Source organism: Anabas testudineus, chromosome 15 (genome assembly GCF_900324465.2).
Source record: "Anabas testudineus chromosome 15, fAnaTes1.2, whole genome shotgun sequence".
In the NCBI taxonomy this organism is placed as follows: domain Eukaryota; kingdom Metazoa; phylum Chordata; class Actinopteri; order Anabantiformes; family Anabantidae; genus Anabas; species Anabas testudineus.
Window position 1 is genome coordinate 5,852,302 of NC_046624.1, and position 23,197 is coordinate 5,875,498.

The 23,197-nt window shown below is 43.1% G+C and overlaps 2 protein-coding genes across 3 annotated transcripts in view; both read right to left on the minus strand.

Annotated features, from left to right (window-relative positions):
- Window positions 1-9,831, minus strand: part of srfb (serum response factor b) — a 22,980-nt gene extending 13,149 nt beyond the window's left edge. For both annotated transcript variants that reach the window (XM_026355399.1, XM_026355398.1), the window contains exons 1-2: window positions 9,050-9,831; window positions 5,735-6,001 (exon numbers count right to left, since the gene is read on the minus strand). In XM_026355399.1, coding sequence (XP_026211184.1) covers window positions 5,735-6,001; window positions 9,050-9,700 — 918 coding nt within the window. In that variant the 5' untranslated portion in view covers window positions 9,701-9,831. The remainder of the gene's footprint in view (window positions 1-5,734; window positions 6,002-9,049) is intronic.
- Window positions 9,832-12,035: 2,204 nt separating this feature from the next.
- ptk7b (protein tyrosine kinase 7b) overlaps window positions 12,036-23,197 on the minus strand; it is a 63,546-nt gene continuing 52,384 nt past the window's right edge. Inside the window, exons 6-20 of the mRNA XM_026355787.1 lie at window positions 21,906-22,036; window positions 20,127-20,393; window positions 19,569-19,705; window positions 19,282-19,417; window positions 18,539-18,658; window positions 18,043-18,192; window positions 17,571-17,718; window positions 16,977-17,104; window positions 16,194-16,394; window positions 15,592-15,753; window positions 15,244-15,476; window positions 15,072-15,152; window positions 14,418-14,569; window positions 14,131-14,309; window positions 12,036-13,890 (exon numbers count right to left, since the gene is read on the minus strand). Coding sequence (XP_026211572.1) covers window positions 13,730-13,890; window positions 14,131-14,309; window positions 14,418-14,569; window positions 15,072-15,152; window positions 15,244-15,476; window positions 15,592-15,753; window positions 16,194-16,394; window positions 16,977-17,104; window positions 17,571-17,718; window positions 18,043-18,192; window positions 18,539-18,658; window positions 19,282-19,417; window positions 19,569-19,705; window positions 20,127-20,393; window positions 21,906-22,036 — 2,386 coding nt within the window. The 3' untranslated portion in view covers window positions 12,036-13,729. The remainder of the gene's footprint in view (window positions 13,891-14,130; window positions 14,310-14,417; window positions 14,570-15,071; window positions 15,153-15,243; window positions 15,477-15,591; window positions 15,754-16,193; window positions 16,395-16,976; window positions 17,105-17,570; window positions 17,719-18,042; window positions 18,193-18,538; window positions 18,659-19,281; window positions 19,418-19,568; window positions 19,706-20,126; window positions 20,394-21,905; window positions 22,037-23,197) is intronic.

The window sequence follows — 23,197 nt, forward strand, 5'->3', positions numbered from 1 at the left end:
CTAGACTGCACAGTCAAGGAGAGCGCACACCATAACATGCTATGTAATCCACTTTACAAGATAGAGTCTTTTTTTTCCCTGTTTATATCGCTTCTATAGCCACTTGATTGTATTGAAATTCCTAAAATTAAATAAACACAACAAGAAAAATTATTTGATTCAGTGATTGGTTGTTAAAACACAGTCTAAAAAGATTTTTTAATGTGCTGGTTTCCACAAATCTTAAAGGTTCTAAATATGGTAAAAGACTAAAAGCCTCCGTTGGCTTCTAATAGTCACAGACATCATCCACAGACTCTGCTTTAAAGGAAGAGGAAACAAGACAGTAATTAAAAAGAGAAGGACACAAATGATTCCCTATTCATGAGGGATTAATCATTTCAAATTGAAGGTGACAACTGGCAGGCTAGTCTAGTGTTGGTTGGAGAGCCCATTGTGCAGTTTACTGGTGGCTGGCCCTCGTCTAATCTCCCATTTGCTGGCTCCCATCTCCCAGTCTGTCACCCTGCCAGCAACATGGAATTTGCAGCTCCATTTGGGACTGCTAAAAAAGGCAAGGCAGCCCAAGTCGAGGAGGTGCAGCCAATGGCGGCTGACCTGTCCAGTTGCTTGCTGTAAAATAAGGGGGTGGAAGAGGGGGTGGGGTGGAGAGGGGGGGTGACATAACGTTGCTTTCCTCCCCCTCTAACACAGCCAACGTGCTGCTCTCCATACCGACAGACAGTGTCAGAGTCCCTTCGACCACACCACTGCCTCACTCGTCAGTCTGTTTAAGAGCAGCCTTGTGATAGTAGTGAACATCTGAGCTCCACTCTGAGAGACTGAATAAATGACCAAATCAGTTGAATTTCTCTAAACATTTATAGAGTAGTAGTAGATTGCAATGTGTGTGGCTGTCACGTGTGTCATGGGATGTCTAAAGAGACATGAAATGCAGAAAAAAAACAAATGTGTCAGCTGTTGGGTCAGGAGAGTGGCCTCAGTCTGGAAGCTTTCTGGACAATGTTTCTTGCACCAATAGAGTGGTGGAAATGTGCTCTGTGATAATGAGGAGTGCAACAAATAAACTTCACTGGGATTGCAACAGCAACTGACAGCTAAAGCTGCAGGAAGACAGAGAGAGGGATGAAGCATGGGAGAGAAGGAGAGAGTACGTGAGGGAAGGGAAAACTAGGGGTGACTGTGAAAATGAAAATTCAGTGTTAAGATAGATCCTCAGGGTAAATATGAGTTGTGGGATTTCCCTTTCCCATCCCCTTCCAAAAACAATCCAAAGCCATAATAAGAACAGCCATAAATAATCCAAAGATATGTGCAGAAAAGGCACAGTAAGTGGTAAGTGCTGTCATTTCATGTTGTGGTGTGCACCATTTCTCTCTTCTCCATTTACCTCCCCCACCCCCAAGTCAGACATTATAACTGCTAAAATGTCTGTATACAACCCTCAGAGAACCGTGATCTCTTCAGCCATTTGTGTGTTTACGTGTGCAGGGAGAGCACCACTAGTAGAAAAAGGAACGTTTTCCGGGCGTAAGGTGAGGCAAACACCCCACACTTTATGTCTCAACACTGGTTTCTACTTGGCTAAAAGCACTCTTCAGCCTGATCTTGCAAGATGAGTTTTCATTACCACATTTAGGTCTGGTGATCACAACAGTCAGCAACTGATTTGATGATTAATAATGTGACTCAGACTTTTTTAACGACAAACATTCACACAAAACTACATGTAGTGGTGCTGTGAAGTAAAGCAACTGCACAGCCCGTTTATTTCCTTCAGAGGTGTTTAGAAACTAGTTTTGGTGAGCACTACAGGAGAGATGTGATAACATTTCCAGAGCAGCCGATGTGCGGCTAGTGGCGTGTTCGTCCAATGAGGTGTGCAGAGCAGCATATGCTCACTTATTAAGGAAACTGTCAATCAAAAAACTAAAACCTGCTAAAACCTGATTTTAATATTAAATGCTGAAAAATAGAAACCCTTTTGGGGTGCTTTAAGAAATTTACTTGGAAATCTTTTTGTCTTGAAGATTCATACCGCAGCCTAATATTTATTTAAAATAAGTCAGCAGATGAAAATCCACCTAGTAACAAATCTAAATCTCATTAATGGACACATTGAAGTGGTCATCATGTTATCTTGTCAGGTAACCAGCATAGTTTCTGAGAAGTTCCCCGTTTCTGCTTCCTGGAGCCGACTACTTCACACAAAGCCAGATTAGCTGCTTTCACCCGTTTCACACTTATGATAAACTCAGCTAACTGGCTGCTGGCATTTCTTTTTGAGAAAAACTCAACAATCTTGGTTACATTACTGATAGCTGATAGGTGTTTCACTTGTTTTTTTGTTCACTTCTCTAATAATCCTGCAAAGATAGCAGAGAAAACATAGCACCAGAACACTACCGTCACATGATTTTATGAGCAGTGCTTACAGCACCAAATCATGTCTACTTCACTTATCTGCTAAGCCTCTTTTGCTTTTCCAAAATGTGCTACACTTCCCCCACCAGCCATTGCAAACTCCGAACTGTTTAGACTAGCCTGAACTGTATGTATGACATACTACTCTCTTGATGAATAGTATCCAGACGCTGCAGAGGTGCACACAGCGATAACTCAACAGATCTACTGCACAGTACCTGCACAGGCCCCAATTTACTTGGAATCGAGGCCTCCACATCCACCTGCCACATTCTAACCAGAACAGTGCTGGTCCTGGCCTCAAATACCCAGTGATAAAATCCAGTGGTTCCCCATGTGAGCAGTTTTGTCAGTGATCCAGCTTATTTCATATTGACCCATGCTGGTCTCCAATACTCATAAGCCAGCAGGGTAGAGGTCACTGTGCCAGTGTTAGTCATCTACGTGGCAAGAAAAAAACGTATGTGAACCTTTTGGAATTTCATGGTTTTCTGCATTAATTTGTCATAAAATGTGATCTGATCTTCATCTAAGTCAAGACTATTAACAAATATAATGTGCATAAAATATTAACACAAAAATAATTAAACCATAAATGCGACAAAAAGTAAAAAAGTATGTATGTATATATGTATGAATAATGAAAAAAGCTAATTGTTAAGTAAATTAGTTAGTAGGTGTTGGCTATAGCTACAACTGACAAAAAAATACAGTAACTTTTTGAGTTTGCGCCACAAAAAAAGAATTCACTTATGGGAGCCATACCTCACCAAAAGAAACTTTCAGAGGATTAAAGATTAAGAAATTAAAGAATTATTGATTTACAGAAAGCTGGAAAGGGTTACAAAGTGATGTCACAAAGATCTTAGAAACTCACCAGTCTACAGTTAGACAAACAATCTACAAATGGAGACACTTGACTGGGACTGCAGCCACTCTATCAAGAAGTGGGCAACCAGTCAAAATGACCCCAAGAGCACAAGAAACACTTATTAATGAGGTAAAGAAACAACTCAGAGAGACAGCCAAAGATTTGAAGGCATCATTGGAACTGTCTGTGACTTCAAACTTCAAACATCTGTGTTCATGAGTCTACAGTATGTAAAACATTGAACTAGCAGGGTGTCTACTGAAGAAGGAAGCTGCTGTTTACCAAAAGGAACATTGCTGAACACCTAAAGTTTGACAAAGAGCAGATTGACACTCCACAGCAGTTTTGGCAAAATGTTTTGTGGACTGATGAAACTATATTAAACTATTTGGAAAGAACATAAAACACTACATCTGGCATAAAAAGGTCACAGCATATCATCATGAAAACATCATCCAAACTGTAAAGTATGGTGGAGGAAACATCTTGCAACATACAAGACAAGCACAACGGCTTGCAGTGATTCAGGGAAAGATGAATTCCCAAGTGTATCAAAAAAGTCTTCAGGATAATGTGAGTCGTCTGTACATTAGCTGAAAGCCTGTAGAAGCTGGGTGATGCTACAGGACAATGACCCAAAACACCAAAACAGAACGTCTTCAGAAAAACAAAATCCACCTTTTGGAGTGTCCAAGTCAGAGCCCAGACCTCAACCCAATAGTGATGCTATGGAATGACTTGGAGAGCCACACACATAAGATGTCCAAAGAGTATGACAGAGGTAAATCAGAAAGAATGGGCTACAATTCCTGGGGGGGGTCAACCAGTTGTTAAGTCCAAGGGTTCACATAGTTTTTCTACTAGCACTGAGGTTTTTATGGTTGTTCGCAATAAAAGACATAAATTAATTAATTATTATATTTGTTAATACAAATATATAAAGATCAGTTCACATTTTATGACAAATTAATTTAGAAAACAAAAAGGTTCACATACTTTATTCTTGCCACTTTGAATGTCACATGAAATGCGACATAAAGTGTTCCGTTCCACCTCTTCGTATCTACGTCCATACCTCCTTCATATCACTAAATGAGTGGGGGGTGGGGGGTGGAGGGGAATCACAGGACTCCAAAGACAGCTGCAGCTTATAAGGAATGTAAGGGGCCTCAGCCAAGAGAGCAGGCAGGGAAACCATACCATATATGGCAACAGAGGCAGAATCTAATTTTTATCAATGACCAGAGCGGGCATGAGAGTGGCTTAACAAGGTTGATCTCCCATCCTTGATGGTGTATGGTACGTGTTAGTTAGTGCCTTGTAAAAACAGCACACAGGCAAACAGCCCTGGAAGTGGCCGTCTTCAAACAGCCTCGCTGAAGCCGTGTAAACAGTGGAGTGAATCCCGCTTCCAGCGTGTAATTGCACAAAGGTGTGAACGGTAAAATCTGTCTGCAGATGAATTTATTGTTTCACAAAACACCTGTAGAGAAAACTGCAAGGGGGGCAAAATGACTGCAGCCTAAAGCGTGAACAAACAAACAAAAAAAAAAAAAAAATGTTTTGAGGATTTACATGTGAGGAAAAATCTGTAATAGTCTGTTATGATTTTTAGAAAGTTCACTTCACAAAATGTGTTGTCCTCTAATATTTTTTTTAGAAATTTAAGCTTTATTTAACTAGCTCAACGTTTCATCCATCAAGAGAAATAAGTGCAATCCCGAAATCAAAGATAAACAGAAAAGTCCTCCATATAGCAGGCTGGATATTTCTCGTCCAAACACAACCCAGACCTGCTGTGATTTATCTTTCAGAGCGTTACGAGGCTTTCCTGGACGAGAGGTCAGAAAGGTAAAGTGAAGACGGTTCCCTTTAGCAGTGTAGGGTAATACTCCACATCTTATCAGGCTCAAGCCCTTTGAAGGAGTACTGAGACTTTTTCGTTTAATTAAAAAAAATGACTTGGTGCTCAGAACCAAACCACAAGCCCAAAGCAGAGGCCTCCCATATAACAGGCAAAAGTTCAAGACTGTGTTTACAATAGGACAAAGATTATTTTCCGCAGCTGCTTGTGGGTTTGATTTATTTGCGCTCCTCGTGTGCTTGTCTAGCCTTTTCTGGAGAGATTTCCCACTGTATCCATTAGTGACTCTCTATGGTGCTTTAACTTTTTTTTTTGTTTTGTTTTTTTTAAATTTGCACTGCAGTGCATGTTTCCATTAGAGAGCCGGCAGCCAGTGAGTCACAAAGTCTTTAACTTCAGAAAAATTGTTGCTGAACGCAGGGGAAATGGGCTGTGGGGACAGGTACAAAATTGAGTGACTTCAATTATAAAGATTCACAGCTGCTGCCTCACTATAATCTTCCCAACAGAGATGAAGTATTTTCCTGCTTTTTGTTGGCCACCTGAAAGACTTTCATTTTTTTTTTTATTCTTACCTTTGTGTCACCCATGCTCTCCGACTCAGACACCTGGTAGGTGAGATCCGTCTCCTCAAAGCCTGTGGCACTCATGCGCTGGTCCATGGAGGGGTCAGTGCGTGGTGGTGAGTCCGGTGAATTGAGGCATGTTTGAATCAGTGCTTTGCCCGTTTCACTGGTGATCATGGGCTGGAGTTTGCGAGTGGCAAAAGTGTAGACGTGACCCGTTTCACTGGCCACAAGCAACAGAACCTGGGTTCCTGTCAGAGTGGAGAGTTCATAGGCCTAGGAGAGAGAAAGAAGAGCCTGTATACACCGTATTCAACAGCAAGAATAGACAGTCAAACTACAATTACAAACAATTACAATTAGAAAAATATGGTTCAAACAGGGGAATACTTGCAACAACATGAGAGGGGATTTACAACGACCTCACAAATGAACATCTGGGAAACACAAATACCATAATCTAAAAATAGCCAACTCTGACGTATAGCGCAAATGAAACTAAAATAACATGAGATAAAGGTCCTAGAATAGAGAGTGTGATATAGCTGAGAGACTGGTTGCAGCAGGGGACAGACTTGCATAGCAAGGGAAGTGGTAGTAACCCAATGTTGACAGAAGGCACAAGAAATCATTCTTAACGTGCAGAGGTAGACGGCTTTGAAACGGGAGGCCCACAGCACGCTCTGCTTCTTGTCATTCATAGTACAGCACGTGGACACACACACACACACACACACACACACACACACACACACACACACACACACACACACACACACACACACACACACACAGTCCTCCAATATAAAGAGAAACCACAATGAGATTTACCATCATCCAATACACGTACGGCCAAAACGCGCACTGATGCTGCACTGAGTGAATTCCTAAGAAAGCCTTTTTATCTAAATGACTCATCAGTTATGTGGAGGATGCTTCTGGTGCTGTGAAGGCACAGGGCCATTACCATCACCTTGGTGAACACAGTGCAGTCGGAGCCGGCTGATAGATGTGCCATTGTAAGCTGGAGCGCAGTACTCAGTCAGACAGCGAGGAGGAGGAGAAGAATCACATTCAAATTAAATGACTGAACGGTTATAAAACCATGCATTCATTCCAGTCTACTCCATCATGCTCCCTCTTCTCTGACACTGTTCATTATGGCCCATATCTATGCAGTCGTCTTTATGTGGCCACATGGTAGCAGAAGCTGACCATATAATTGCCTTTTGTGTAATATGACAACAGAGCACAGAAACTCAAATGACGACCAGATATTACTACAGCAGTCTCAAACCTGCACTTTGCTCGTTTCATCTGACACCTGGAACCTCTGACTGGATGTATAATTCACCACACTGACTGCAAGTTAAGAAAGCAGGTAATGACCTACACAGCTGCAGTCATCCTCTTCTCGTATCATCCTAGCATCTCCCTTGATTCGCTGTGCAGCAGCTAAAGAGGCGTCTCTGACAACGGACTGTGCCGTTAGGCCAATATCCAAAACAGAAACGGACTAACTTGTCAACTTCAGTGTGGTAGGTGGCTGAACACACTACACATACTCAATGCTTTCAGAAGTTTCCTTACTCTGATGCTTTTCTTATAGATATTCATGAATGCTGGGTGTGTGGGGGTCAACCCTGGTCATAATTGGCTCCCCTCAATCTGGTGTTGTGTATGTTTTCTCACTTGCATGTCTCTGTGTGTGTGCGCACATAAATTAAATGAGCTACAGTTTGTATTTTTATGTATGTGGGTACTTTTCCTGCCACGACAAGACAAAAGGACTGCGTGCAGAAAGATGTGGAAAAAAGGAAACACGTCGTTCAGTGTGCAAATAATGGAACAAAAAAAAAAGAAGAAGGAACTATTAGTATTAATTAAGAAATCCTGTATTGTGAAAGAGTTAACACGCACATAATCTAAGGCACATATGAGAGGATGACAAATAGGCCTATGCTTCACTCACCACATCCTTCAAAATGAAACCAGTTTGAGACCAATCTACTATGAATCTTCCCACTCCACCCACCTGTCAGTTTCTGTGATGGCTGACATAGTGTAGGCAACATTTTCAAAATCTCCATCCCCACAGTGTCAAATAGTGTTCATGTTGCCAAGTGCCTACATAAAACACACCTCAGTTTCCACGACAACAGTCTGGGATACATAAAAAAGGAGAAATACAGCAGAGTACACAGTGCATGCTCTTCAAATAAACAAAGAGGACAGATGACAACTCTTGCTCTACAGTAAAGCGTGGTTTACTTGGTTTAGAGTCATAATGAAAAAAGGCTCTGATGACAGCACAACTGCTGTGCTTCTGGCCGCCAGCTGACCTCGTCCCCAAATAATCATCTTTAGACGCCTTGAGGCCAGATGACAGGTAGAAATACTTGATCACTGCAGCAGTCGTGTGGCTGAATTGTGCATTTCCAGTGAAACTCTTTGAATTAAGTGAAGCAGACAGTAACAGAGTCCATCATGACCACCGGAGAAAGTTCTGCCATCTTTACAGTTAACTGCTTATGTGCCAGACATAGATAACAAAACCGAAACCAAGACAAGTCATCACTGTATGACGTGGGGCTTGTGTATCACAATGTGCTGTAGAGTGCCATAATGCATGCACAGAGCGTGTCCAGAGCCTCTGCACTGTTACAGAGCTCTCTGACTGTCCTCTGATCTGTTTCCCTGGGGTTTAGTCAGCTGTTGGCACCTACAGGCCCGCTGCTACTTACCACCACATGGCTGCCGCCTGCAAGTCAAGTCCTGCTTCACAGTGAGAGAGGGAACAGCCTGTGCACCGAGGCTGCTGAGGAGAACTGTATCAAACAGCTTTATGCCTGTCAGCCAGTGTGTGAAGGTGTAAGGGTATGTGTGCCTGAAGGACAGTGTCAGTTTATCTGGAAATCTCTGTGTGTGTGTGTGTGTGTGTGTGTGTGTGTGTGTCAGCCCATGTGTGTGCTAGCTGGGGGTGGGCACGGTCATAAATAGAACTGTCACTTGCTCAAGTCTATTTAGAGCCCATCGCCTATCATAGATGCTGTGACTTCCTCACATCAGGCACGTCAGGATGCGACAATAAGAAATGCAAAGACATTTGATTTCTGCAGGTCAGTACTGTCCAAATGTAAAGTCCCTGTTCACATAATTCAGCGTTTTCAAGTGATGATGATGATTATTATTACTCAGCCTCACCTTTAATTACCTACCAAGCACCAGATCATTATTCTGCTCTACATCAGGTTAATCAACATCTACTTGGGGCTCAAATGTTTCTGTAGCTCGATGACAACAGAGGGTGATCACCTGACTCACCTTCTTCATAATCCCCGTCTTCCTCTTGCTGAAAGTGGTGTACCGCCTCAACTTGTTGTCAATAAACTCCATTTTTATCTTTACGCGCCCACGTGTTTTCTTCCCCGGCTTTGCCCCGGCGACCCCTCCGGACACCATGCCGTAGCCTCCCGGAGGTACTCCCATCTCCTGTCCCGTCACCGCGGCTTCCATCTCCCCTCTCTCCCGCTTCACCCCTCTCCTGCTGTCCCCAAGTGAACCCACTGGGTCGTCATCGTCTCCGGAGTCCGAGTCATTGTCGGAGCCGCTGCACAGTGGCGCACTCTCTCTGTCCGGGTCGAACCGGCCTCCGTGAGGCAACAGAACTCCGGGGTTTAAGCCCACCATGTTGCCCTGGCCGGCGGTCTGTAGAGCAGTGATCCCAGTCCCGTTTCCCGGCCTCGCACCTCTCGGACCCCCTGGACCGTTTGCCCCCAGCATCCCGACGGCGTCTCTTTCTCCCAGTCGCCCGGCAGCACCGGTGCTGTCGCTGACCCCCGGTAAAGCTTGACCTGCTCTGACCAAAACGGGACGGATCCCGCCGCCGACAGCCCCCGAACAGTGTCCTGCGGTGCCCCTGCCCGAACCAGACCCGTTTCCAGATAGTGCCGATCCCACCTGGCTCGGTAACATTATATTTTCCGGACCGAGTCTCGAAATACCAGCTCGAAAAGCTGGAGCGCGCTTAAATGACTGAGACAACACATACACGGATCCAAAAGGTAAACAAAGCAGCGGAGCTGATGGTTTGGAGACAAACCGAGAGGAAGTTTGGGGAAGCGGCGCAGCCCCCGACTCTCGACTCTGGACTCTGTTCGGCCCCCGACTCTCGACTCTCGACTCTGTTCGGCCCCCGACTCTCTCGACTCTGGACTCTGTTCGGCCCCCGACTCTCGACTCTGGACTCTGTTCGGCCCCCGACTCTCGACTCTGGACTCTGTTCGGCCCCCGACTCTCGACTCTGTTCGGCCCCCGACTCTCGACTCTGGACTCTGTTCGGCCCCCGACTCTCGACTCTGGACTCTGTTCGGCCCCCGACTCTCTCGACTCTGGACTCTGTTCGGCCCCCGACTCTCTCGACTCTGGACTCTGTTCGGCCCCCGACTCTCTCGACTCTGGACTCTGTTCGGCCCCCGACTCTCTCGACTCTCTCGACTCTCGACTCTCTCTGTTTCCAAAGTCCGAGCGCTCTCTCAAAAAGGAGAACGCGAAGCGCGCCCTTTATGTTGCTCCGCCGTGCCGCATAGTCCGCCGTTAAAAGCGACAATAACGCTAGTGTCGGTTTGAAGGTGTCGATAAATCAGTTTTTACTCCGTCACTGACACAACATCTGTCTCCATATTAATACTAAAAGTATAGAAAGGATTCATTTTAAAACAGTGTTAAGGAAGGCGGAGTAATATCACAACCCAGGAACTACTTCCCTCCTTATAAAGAGATACGATGTTTCCTTATTTGGTGTTGTCTCTCCTTATTTGGTGAGTCACAGCGTCGCCTATCGATTGGCTGAGGGTTATCTGAGTAGCGCTCCCATTGGTCAATAAAGCACGCTCATTAGAATAAATACCAAAATGGTTGCGCTACCGTCAACGTCACCGTGAACAAGCGGAGGCACCAAAATAACAAAATATCCAAGTTTTTATTCCCCACAGGCTGCACAATGTCATACCACAAACCATGTTTTCCCAAGGTATTCCTTCCAAAATCTCTCTTTATACAACAGTGATGGCTGAACGACTTGAGATGACCCTGCCTTGTTGACTTTTAGTACAGTGCTGTGTTGTTTTTGGTATTCAGACAGAAAGCCCTGACTGGAATAGACTCATATTTCTAATAAGTCCTAATAACAATAACAATGGTAGCATGTCATGACAGGGAACCACCGTGCACCGTCCCAGGATCTTGGAGGAGAAGCAGCAAAAAGAAATCCGACCTTCCCTACTGTAACATGGAAGAGGCATGTCTGTGTATCTCACTGCACTTAATGATGTAAACATCACCCACCTGATCCTCCAGGCATGTCAGAACAAATGACACGACTGAGAACGATAGTTGTTCCTCAACCCAGATTTCCTGGCAGGGTACTAGGGAACAGTTTTACTGGAATATATGGGCTGTTATAACTTCAAGAGCTCACTGAAGTGCAAATGTCATGAGATTACTAGTTTTCAGTGAGCTGACGTCTCATTAAGACACAACCCCAGTTTGTCATAAAAGTGCTTTTCAACAAAGTAAATGATAAATTACATCCAACATACCGCCCACTTTAAGGAATTATAGTTGTAAATCGCCTCATTCATACATTTTGTGGTTATGCGGCAGCTGTTTGACCATGTTGCAATCCTTAAGTTGAGTCTTTTCATCCGTTTGCAACAGATCACCCAGCTCCAACAGGCTTCAGTGTAGGGAGAACTGTCAAAAGTCTACATATGCTGCCACAGCACCCTACGATGAACCTGAAGTTGCCTGTGGACACACAATCAAACCGTGACCTTTTAACTTATAACACATTTATCAGATAAAAGAACACAGGCATTAATTCACCACAACATTGGCTCATATGGGCAACTAGTTTTATAGCTATAAAAGGCCATGTTCTTTTTCAACTCCAAACATAATTATAAGAAGAAGAAAAAAAAAAAACTGGCAGGCTTTTAGGGTCCACTTAAGAAACCCCTTCACAAGTTATATGCTGCCATCTCGTGGTTATATAGAGAATCTTTTAGATAAACAGTGAAGTAGGAGGACTGTGACTGTAGGAGCTTTTTCAATATCACAGGTGTTTTACACAGCTCATTGAATACCAACTTACAGATATTTAATTATTATGTTTGCTAAACAATATATTGTGTGACAACGTGGCCCTAAGAAAAATCACACTCTTCAAATGAATCATTCTCACACCATGAATGCAACACGTCCAAGCAGCTGATTACTAAACATGGACTGTAACCCACAACACACTGGGTAAAAACACTGAACCTTTATTGACAGCAGCATGTATACGTTTGTATATATCTGTGATTACTGTGAACATATGCTGAAGCAGATTTTAAAAAAAGGGGGTCTAGGTGTGAGTGCCTAGCATTCATAGAAAAAACAAAAAACAAAAAAAATAAAACATTACACTAGAAACATATAAAAACAAGTCCATAAACAAAGGCCATTGCATTTGATTAGATAATATAAAAACAGAGAAAAGCAGTTAAGATAATCCTTCATTTACTAGGCACTTAAATGAGTATAGGTGACCAGCAGTCACGCTTTTGACCTCCTTTGTAACTTTGTGTTTGCACATTCAGCTGGTTACCAGACTGAATCCAAACAAGATGGACCATGAGAATGAGTACATAGCATCAGAGAAGTACCTTACCATTATTAACAGTTTAAAAAAAACAGGACCTTCATCATAAATAAACAGGCACCTGCATGTTCTTCTACACAACATGATACAGATAAAGAGGGATATTCCTTTAAGTGAAGTTAGTGCATGGCTTCTACATTATGTACACACTTCCTGGTCCGCTTTGCAGCCCTGCACAAAACAAGTGGACCTGGAGGAAAACTGTGATTGGACCTTTAAAGAAATTAAACTGCAGGTTGAACACAGTGACAGGCTGCATCCCTGCAACTGACACAACATAATGATGTTAATGTGGTATAATGGGTAAAAATACCCATGGTAGTGACCATTAAGCACCTCAAAGTTAATACAAAAACAGAACACACTCATAAAAACATACAAAGCCCACACTGGCACAGTCTCATTCATTAGCTATAAATTTGATCTTTTTTTTTTTTTTAATATTCCTGACGTGTTATCGTAACACAGATGACTTATTCCACAAAGGGTAACAGACGATGAACCTTCATGCAAACCCCATTTCACTTCTTCTTTGAACATACACGCTATTGTGTGAAAAGTTCAGTGGCACGCACATGCACAACACACGCACAGCGGAGGAAGCAGCTGCACTCCTGGTGGACAGAGTATGTAGGTCTCTCCTCCAGGATGAGGGTGGTGGACTCAGACAGCTGACTGGATTCAGACAGACTAGTTAAAATGATCTCACTCAGCACACTCCTGTGGTTGACAGATTATTTGAGAAGCTTCAGCGCTCCACTGAAGTCATTATTTCTAGAGAAAACACTGAGGACTTAACAGAGCAGTAAATCTAATTTTCAAAGGGTTCCCTAAACTGAAGACCAACCGTTAACATTGGTCAGAGCCAAAGACAGCACTGCAGCTAACATCCTACAAAGCAGACGCTTAGGAATGAGTGTGTGTGTGCGTGTGTGTGGAGGCGTAGAGGCACTGAGGTCGTGAGGCTCCATGAAAAAAAAAAGTGTCTCTGGGACAGAGAGGCTGCAGATAGGCAGGCAGGGTCACAGTGGAACCACAGACAGGGACTGGATGGGAGGGTCATCCATGCTGCAGTTAAGGCAAACGTAAACTCCTGGCACTGCTCATGAGAAGCCATTCACACAAACGTGAGAGTGTTTCCACTGATACAGCAAAATAAGTCTCATCCAAACACACCCATTTTTTGAAATGCATATATAAAAAAACATCTCCTCAACCCTCTTCCCTGAAATGTGAGAGACTAATAATCCAGCATTCCTGTCTTTATTTTAGGGGGAAGGGGCTGGCAAAAGTTCCCCTCAGACTTTGCTGTCAGAGGGCAGCTCTCCTAGGGCGTGGACAATATCAGTAAAAGAGGGGCGCTCCTTGAGGCTTAGTGCCCAGCAGCGGACCATGAGCTTGTAGATTCTGGAGGGACATCCTTCTGGAATGGGCAGCTTCAGTTTACCTGTCTGCAGACCTACAAGGGTGGAGGACCAGCACAGAGAGCAAGTTAAACCAAATCAGAAATATGGAGACACATGATCTTCGACTGAATAATTCCATGTTTTAACTGCAAACCTCCCATCATTTTTTACTTCATGAGAACTATTAGATACCATCTAATTTACCTTTTAAATAACTTTCTGTTTAAACACCTTCTCAGCTTGTTTCTTGTTAACAGAAAACAAAACATAAGCTGCTAAGGAATTATACTGACCTTCAAGCACTTCGTCATCGTTGAGTTTGGTATATGGCATTTCCCCGTAACTGAACACTTCCCACATCAACATCCCAAAGGCCCACACATCAGACTTGGTGGAGAAGTCGTCCTCAAACACAGACTCTGCTGGGAGCCAGCGGAGCGGGATCCATGCCTGTCTGTAGTGGTAGTACTCACTACACACGGCAGGGAGAATTCATTTGTTTGTTTTACTGTACATTTGACAATAATTGAAGTGCTTATTTTAAATCTGTAATAATTATGAAATGTCTTGTCTGACAGACCTGTTGTACACGTCCTTGCTTAGGCTGAGTGACGACACTTTCACACGCCTCTGACTGTTGATCAGGCAGTTTCGTGCCGCAAGGTCTTTGTGAACGAAGCGGTGATTGGATAGATGCTCCATCCCATGGGCCACCTGGGCACAAATGGAAACCTGACGGAAAAGAGAAAAAATATCTTAGATAACATTTTCTCCCGTGACAATACAACTTCTTTAACTTCATATTTGAAAATGTTGGCTTTTGTAGGAACAAATATATAGTGATGTAAGGGTGGACGAGATGCTGGAATGTAGACTTGTCACATTTGAACAAAGATAAGCTAGTTGGTTCCTCATTCACTATTATCATTCTTTACTGTTATAAACTATACTATCCATCTTCTGGCGTCATATTCAGCATTCAGACATGAGATTATGCCTAATCTTCTTTTCTAATTGCCGGCAACAAATGGAATAAGTGTATTTTCTACAATGTGTAAATATTGCCTTCAGTGTAACACAACACTCACTAGAAATAGGAACAGAACAACTTGTACAAAAACATCAACAACCACTTTGTTTACGTTTTAGAAGTTTAAACTGATATGCTGATATTCATAACTCTTGTGCGTGCAGGATGCTGTGAGTAGTCAACTGTAGAACATTCAGTACTTACTTTGGTCTTGGTGCTGATTGGCTGAGATTTGACCTTGTCATCCTTGTTTTTGGAAATTCTCAGGAACTGCTTTAGATCTCCCTGGAATATTGGTCATTGTATTAGGCATTATAAAGTTATATACACACACATATGTATATTTTTGTTTGTGTATGTGTGTCTTTGTAATTACCAAGTCATAGTACTCGAGGATCATGTAGTGTGGCTCCGCCTCCCTACAGAGGCCCAACAGGCGAACGACGTTGGGGTGGCTGAGCTTGCCGAACATTTCAGCTTCACGGCGGAAGTTGAGCTGAAGCTGCTCATCTCTGCTCTGCAGGCTTTTTACGAGCACCACCGTCTCCTCCTGGCTCTCTTCGATACCCTTAGCTTTGGAAAGCAGCACCTCACCAAACTCTCCTTTACCTGAGTAAAAAATAGCATCACATCAAAATGTATCATTATCAGCATCACTACTACATCAGTGCACAAGGACATTTTCAGTAAATAATGAAAAGGAGAATTGGTGAAACTAGTCTACCTAAAGTGGTAATTGTTTGTAGGTTTGCTCGAGAAAAGTGGAGCTTGTCATTGTTGACATGGCTGTGGCGTTTTTCAGTTGTTGCCATGGTGCCCATATTTGTGAGTGCCACCTCTTCCTGGATCTCAGCAGTGGTGTGGCCATTTTGTTGAACAGCCCCTCCTGAAAAACACAACACATTGCATCCCACAGGTCAAAGGTCATAATCACACTGCAAATATCCATGGCTCTTTTAAAGGCATAGAGAAAGTGACATAGTAAATAGTAAAGCACACGCTGATGTTCTGAGATAGTCCAGGAAATGTGTCACCATCCATAATTATCTTTAATCTTTTTCCTCTATTTCATGTGTATGCAACACATTTTAAAGTCAGGTTATCTCTATGTATATATTATTTTATTGACTGTTTTTAGTATAAACATACTGTATGTACATGTAAAATGAAATACCCATGATAAACACAAGGTGGCAGCAAGTATCCTGAACATTTTTCAATAATGCCTTGAGCACCATTGAGGGACTATAAACCGCTCACATAACCTCTTGGCTGAATTGCTGAGCCACAAATTCATCAACATTCCTCGCCATCAAACATTCATACCATTGAGACACTCCATCTCAGGCTCCTCTCCGTCCTGGCCCTTCTGCAGCCTTTTGGCGTTGCGTCTCTTTTTGCAGTAGAACATGAGGCCCAGCACTACAATGATGTAAGCCACAGCCGCCCCAACTGACAGACCGATGGTTTGGATCATCTTGTAAGGAGCCCGGTCACCATCTATGTCATGGGGATGCACTGGTTTGTCTGTTGGGTAAAAGTCACAATTAGGGTCAAGTGAAATGCTCTGAAGAAGTAAGAGTCAAGCTAATAAACATCGCATTATACTGTATTACTGTGTTCTTCAACACTTAGGTCTTGGTGAAATGAAAACTGTTTTTGTTTTTTGTTTTTTAGCATAAAGAGTATGCAAACTGAAGTTTTTCAGAACATATTTGAAAATAAGTATCAGAATTTAAATCGCTTTGAATCATGTGTGATTGCTTATCTGGAAAACCATCCTGCTACTTTAGGGGAAGATGAATGGATAACAGACACTAATGTTGACGTGCGGCTGTAATGTTCTGCTTCAGTCAATACTCAGGGAGCCACAGAGTGTGAACGTTATTAATCTAACATCTGCTCAATCCCATCATCTCTGTGACAGCCGTAGCGTCAGAGACGTGCCGTGATTATTAACCTGTTGAGATGGATGACAGGCAGTGACATTGATGGTTTAATTAATGTCTTCGTCCTACTCTTTCATCGTGGCTTATGCCCCACGTGTGCACCTTGGCTGCTGATAAAGGAAGCCTGTGCAACGTTTGCGTGCGCATGTGTTAAACTCACCCACTACATACAGCTGAGCTACACGGTCTTTGATGCTGCAGCTGTTTCCGGCCACACATGTGTATCTGCCCGTGTCATCTGTAGTGACATCTGTAATCACCAAGGAGCCATTGGGCATTTTCTGGAACCTGAAAGAAAGAAGGTACATGTATGGGTCCAGAATCCCCTGCAAACAAGGTGGAAACTGGAGAAAGCCAACAATTTTTAAACTGATTTCTTCCTGCCTCATGAATTTTAGATCCCAGGAACAACATCTGAGATCTCTGTCCAGAAGAGTGCATTCCTAGGTACAGCTAAGATACTGCGCAGGACCCTCAAGCTCCCATGCCTCTGGTAGAGGACCTGAGCTTGAAGGAATAAGACAGCTCCAAGGAAGAAGCGAGTGGGGAATTTTCCTTTTAATATATTTAAACACTAGATTCATTAATCTCCTTGCTGTACCTATTGGTATGGTATAGCGTCCAGGAGTGTAACTTTATTAACAGAAGCTAAATATATAATGACTGGTAACAGTTGAAAATAAATTGTGACTGTAATCCAAAATTTGAATCATTATCCTACAATGGCTGAGTATGGCACAGAAGTGTCCTTTACCTCCGGTTCTTACTGATGTCCAGCGTCTTGTCTTTGACCATCCAGTGGATGTGAGGCGCAGGGTCACCTGTGGCCTGACAGTGCAGGATTGCTGTGTGACCCTGGTACACCGTTGTGTTATCTGGCTCCACCTTAAAGCGAATGTACACTGTGTGCACACACAAACAGGCTCATTAATACAACATTAACCACAACTGGCCCATAACATCTGCTGCAGTGACTTTGGTTAACATGGTTTCAGTTACACTCTACAACCCAAATGAAATTCATTACTGGGCTATAAAAATGCCACCAATAACACAATGCTGCTGTGTTTGCCACTAGTAGAGACTGATCAATGACTGCCTTCTCATAAAACCACCCTCACATATACTGAGCTCCCAAGTACTTCCGATGAGGTGCTGATGACTAACATGGTAGCATGACCCTTTGATTATAACCCGGCTTCCAGCATGATGAGTAAGCAGTTTACCGGCTACAGTTAGGGTCACCAAGGCTCTGATCTCCCCCTGGAGGCTGTTTGAGGCGATGCAGGTGTAATTGCCAGCATCGCTGCGGGTGACTTTGGTGAAGTGGAGCTGACCGTTCCTCTGCTCCACATGAGGTTGTAGCTCTCGTCCATCTGCAGGGGGAGACAGAGTGACACACAGGGAATGGGGAGGTTAAGGGGGGCTGAGCCTGGTGCTGCATTTGGAATTCAAGTGCTTAAATTGACTCCATCATGGCTAACGCAGTTGAAGGGGGAAATGATCCATGATGATGAATCTTCCACACATTCTCAGTGAGAGCAGAATCTGCACAGGTTTCTGCATATTCTTGTGGAAACAGCATTTGTCATCATTAGCATTAAAGGAATGATGGATACCGCTGCTTTACAGATAAGATACTTCCTTAAGAAACTGTTAAACATCCATTCCTTATCTGATTTAGGTCATTGTGGGATAACCTTAAGCCAGTAATGTGCATACCTGCTTGAGTCCAACGGATGGTAGGAGTCTCTCTGCCTTTAGCAGAGCACTGGATGGTGATTTCTTTATCCAGCTCCAGACACTGAGAAGGCTGAGGGGTTGGGGTGAACTTCAGCTTCTCTAAAACACAAGTCAAAACACTCCACACATTACACACGTGGTAAACACAGAGGCGGGGCAGTGGATGTCAAAGCTTCTTTTGTGCGGCTCACAGTACAGATGAAATGATATTCAGCTGATGAAAATCACGTTGAGACACATTTGGGAAAATGTGGCTACAGGCACACATGAGCGCACAGATCTGATGATAAAAAGTGACATCTATCAGAGCCTGCGATCATATAAACAGAGAGATTGGCCAGACAAAACAGTGGCATGTCAGGTCATCTATCACAGTAATCCTATAGCAGTAGATAGGAATTTATCATGGACATGACTATGTTCAAATGGAGTACGGGGCTAGAATAAGCTGCTGTGCATGAGTCATAATTTACACCTCAGTGGGAGTCCAGCAGGATGCCCAGAGAATCATGGACATGCTATTCCTATTTTAGGAAACACACACACAGCCCTACAGGCATGACCACATTTCTTTCATATTGTCTCTCAGCACTGTATCACTCACTATCCTTTGAATACAATTTTGCTCATAACACATTATCTTTCATACACTCTGAGGAAGAACGTGATGTGTTTGGTCTACTGTATGTATTGATTAACACAGTGATTCCACTACAGCTTACCAAGCACAGTAACTTTAGCTTGCCCAGACAGTCGGCCGCCCACAGTCTTGGTTTCACAGCCATATACAAGTCCGTCGTACACCTCTACATTGTTGATCCTGAGGGTACCGTTATGGAATAACTTATAACGAGAGTCCTAGAAAAACACAGTTTTTGTTGAGTAAAATTATTTTCCGCCACAAAAACATCATTAAGTTTTCATCAGCATTTCAGAAAAAAAGACACTCCTGACTGTGTGTGTGTGTGTGTGTGTGTGTGTGTGTGTATGCTCTTGTGTCATAACTCACCTCTGGTGTGATCATCATGTTGTTACGGAACCACGTGACCTCAGGTTCAGGGTTAGCCTGAGCATAACAGTGGAGGTAACCTGGTTTACCTTCCTCTAAGTGGCTGTCCTGAGGCTTTGCCACCCACACAGGAGCAGCTGTGGAGACACATACAGAAAATAAATTATGCTAGAACAGATATTTTACACAAACACATAAATATAACAGGTGCTTAGCAACATAGCTCGTCTTTAAACGATATATAACTAGAGTTTATTGTTTTACTTTAACTGTTTTACTTTAATAAAGATAAATCACTTTCACTATATGGAAGCTGCAGAGGCTGGAACATGTTGACTCTGGATCCTAAAACACTGGATCATACTCTTCCCATATAGTGTGACAGCAACTTTCAGTATTTCTTCCCTGATGTGTAAATGCCAACATATTTCAAATCCCATATGTCAGCAGTACTACCGGTAGTAGTACTACCGGTAGTACTCCCCTGTGGCTGGTAAACTAAAGTTGATGTGTAAAACTAGGGGTGTGCCTCTTTAGAATGGACTGCATATGACTCACTGGCCACAGTGAAGGTGACCTCCTGCGTCTTGCGCCCGGCCTTGTTCTCGGCCACACAGGTGTAGGTGCCTGAATCTCCCTCCTGTGTAGGACTGAAGACAAGATCCAGGCCATCCTGGTACACTCTGCCCTCAGTAGGGACCCGCTGACCTCCTCTCTCCCACCACACCTCAGGCTCAGGTCTGCCCCGAGGGGGACGACAGGCTACACGCTGCAGGGTGTCCGCTTCAAAAACGTTGGACATCCTGGGGACCATTTCTTCTATCTCTGCAGTGGACAACAGACAGATGCACAGAATTTTCAGTGTGAGGTAGGAATTTGAATGCTGAAATGATTTCCATTTACACAAGATCCCTCATGATCATCAAACTGTCTTCAAAGCCAGTGAAGCATTAGTGATTCTGAATTGCCTGAGCGGCTTTAAGCTCACTTAAACTCACATTTCTATTAGCAGATTTCCTGTCATATTAGGAAAACTCCCCTGATATGTAGAAAAGACCACAGTAATAAAAGAACAAAGCACACAGTAAGCAAACAGTGGACGTACTGTAGGTCCTGTAGTGTAACAATTAACTCACCCTGTGTGAGGTAGCTCATTTCAAAACTGGCAGCCGCTATACAGAAAGTGGAATATGAACTATGGTACAAAGACTCACAAGGTCTCCCATTACTGTGTGTCCCAGATGAAAGTACTACTACTTTATTGGCAAACATTGCTCCAAAAGCTGGTCAGTGGCTACGACCTCCTACAAATCTAAGATCTAAATCAATTATTGAGATGAGAACATACATTTGTCAGGCAGATGAAAGTTGAGCCAGTGAAACCAATGAAGCAGAGCGATAATGGAGGGACTGTTTAAACTTGTCCCTAAATACTGAATTCTACTGTGACACAATCCTCTATAATGCCTGCAGGGATTACCATCAGATTAAGTGAATTAAGGTATTTAAATGGAGCTGTGGTTCACTGGGTTAAAACTGCAGATACACTCTTACCTCATTAATCCAGTACCCTTGGGGAAAGGGGCAGTTTGAGAGGAATAAAGTGTTTGCACCAAAATGCACAGAAATTCCAGCCCAGAGCTTTTTCAAAATATTTGACTTGCATGCACTTGCATTTGAAAATGCTGGCTGATTAGTAAGATGAAAGGATACCGTGGCTTGATCTTGCTTTAAGCATCAGCGGCTATTTAAAAAGTTGTTGTGAGGGGTTCTTTTTGGACTCATGGTTAGAAAAAAAGTTAAGAAAAGAGAAATATTAAAACAGCTCAGATGTGTCTTGACTTGTATATAACACTGGTTCTCCTGCATAAATCAGAAGCACATAGTTATATTTTTTAGTTCTTATGTTGAATAATTAGCAGTTTTAATGCCATTAAATATTTTCCTAGCCTAATTATTACACTGCTGTTTTGCTATCTCATGTTACTTCTGCCCCCAGGTGGTGTCACAATTTGGAGGAAGCTTGTTGAGCTAAACAAGCTTTGTCAAACAGCTGGACTGTTGGAGGAAATAATATGTAGGGGAAGCAGGAAAATGCTCCAACGCAGTGTGTGTAGTGGATGCAGCTGGGCCGGATGTCAATAAGGGAATGTGATTATCATAGGAGAGATCTGGCACTAAGTGAAAGAGCCAGAAGGAGGGAAGAGAGAATGGAATGAGACAGAGGGCAGAATAAATATGTCACCCAAATGCCTATTTCACTCTCAGATTACAGAATCACAGGTGTTTATCTCTCACCAGTTCAACAACTGCAAATCTGTGAGTGTGAGTGTGTACCAGCTATGAGGAGAGAAGCCTCCAGTGTAACATGGGACCCTCTGAGGCCACGGCCGACACACTTATAGGTTCCTGTGTTCCTGGGTTTGACCTGGGTGATCAGCAGTGTGCCATTGGGGAGTAGAACCACTCTGTGGAGAGGAGAACAGATCAACAGTTTATGAATTTGCATTTTCAATTTTCTCCAAACCAGTGACCAACAAGCAATATGTCACATATTATTTGTGTATGACTAGTAGATGTCACTGTTCTCTGGCTAAGTGTAAATGATTCTTAGTGTTTGTTTTGTCCTGCCAGGAGCAACAGATGGAGATGTTCTGCCACATAGGACAATGCAATGAGTGCCAGAAAATGTAGGCTATTTTAACATGGGCCTACTTTACTGTGCTCGACATGTTACCTGACATTGACCTGCCCTAATTCACTAAACCTAAGCCATCTGCTTCTCCAAATAGGTTGAAGTAAATGCTAAGAAAAATTGTCCACAGAACAAAAAGGAAACTGTCCTACATTGTGAGTTAATTTTAAGAGTTTTGTGCTTTAGGAGGCCAATCCCGATGGCTGGCCCCTGGCCTCTGGCAGCATGTAGGGAGTATTGATGCCAGCGAGGGACGGGATGAGAAAATAATTAAAGGCTGACCTTAAGCCAGCTCTAGGGATGACAGATAGGGAGCTGCACATCTCATAAACGACATAAGTCTGCTCCACAGAGCGGATAAGTCAGCTGTTCATCACTACTTATATGAAAAATCATCATAGAACTCATGGGAAAAGTGAATATGTAAAGAACGAAGGCACAGATTCAGGACACACTATAATTCCTAGGAAGAGTTTTCCAGAAGCAGAATTCATCCAGGACTATGTGGTACTGCAGTGGATTCCCTCAGGATGGATGATATTTCTGTGTCATCTATTGTTTTTTTCTCTGTTCAATAACAGAAGGAAAATGAGCTTTGGGACCTTGTTTCCACCCAAGAGGAGGAGAACGTCAGTCTGAGAAAATCGTCTAAAATAACCACACAACAAAATGAACAAAGGCAGTTTTTAAAGCTAATCATTTTGCCTTTAAAACCCTGGATCCTACGCAGAGAGGATTGATATGGTTTCACATTTTTGCCTCCAGAGTTAGTTTGACACATGGGGAAGAATTTTTCTTGTCTGCAAAAATAGCCTTGTTAATACTGGTAGTTTTTTTTTTAGTTTCACACACATGAGAAGAAAACTACATCAAATATTCACACATAATCTGGAGGGCTTGTCCAAACAGTGCAGGTGCAAAACAGACGATATCC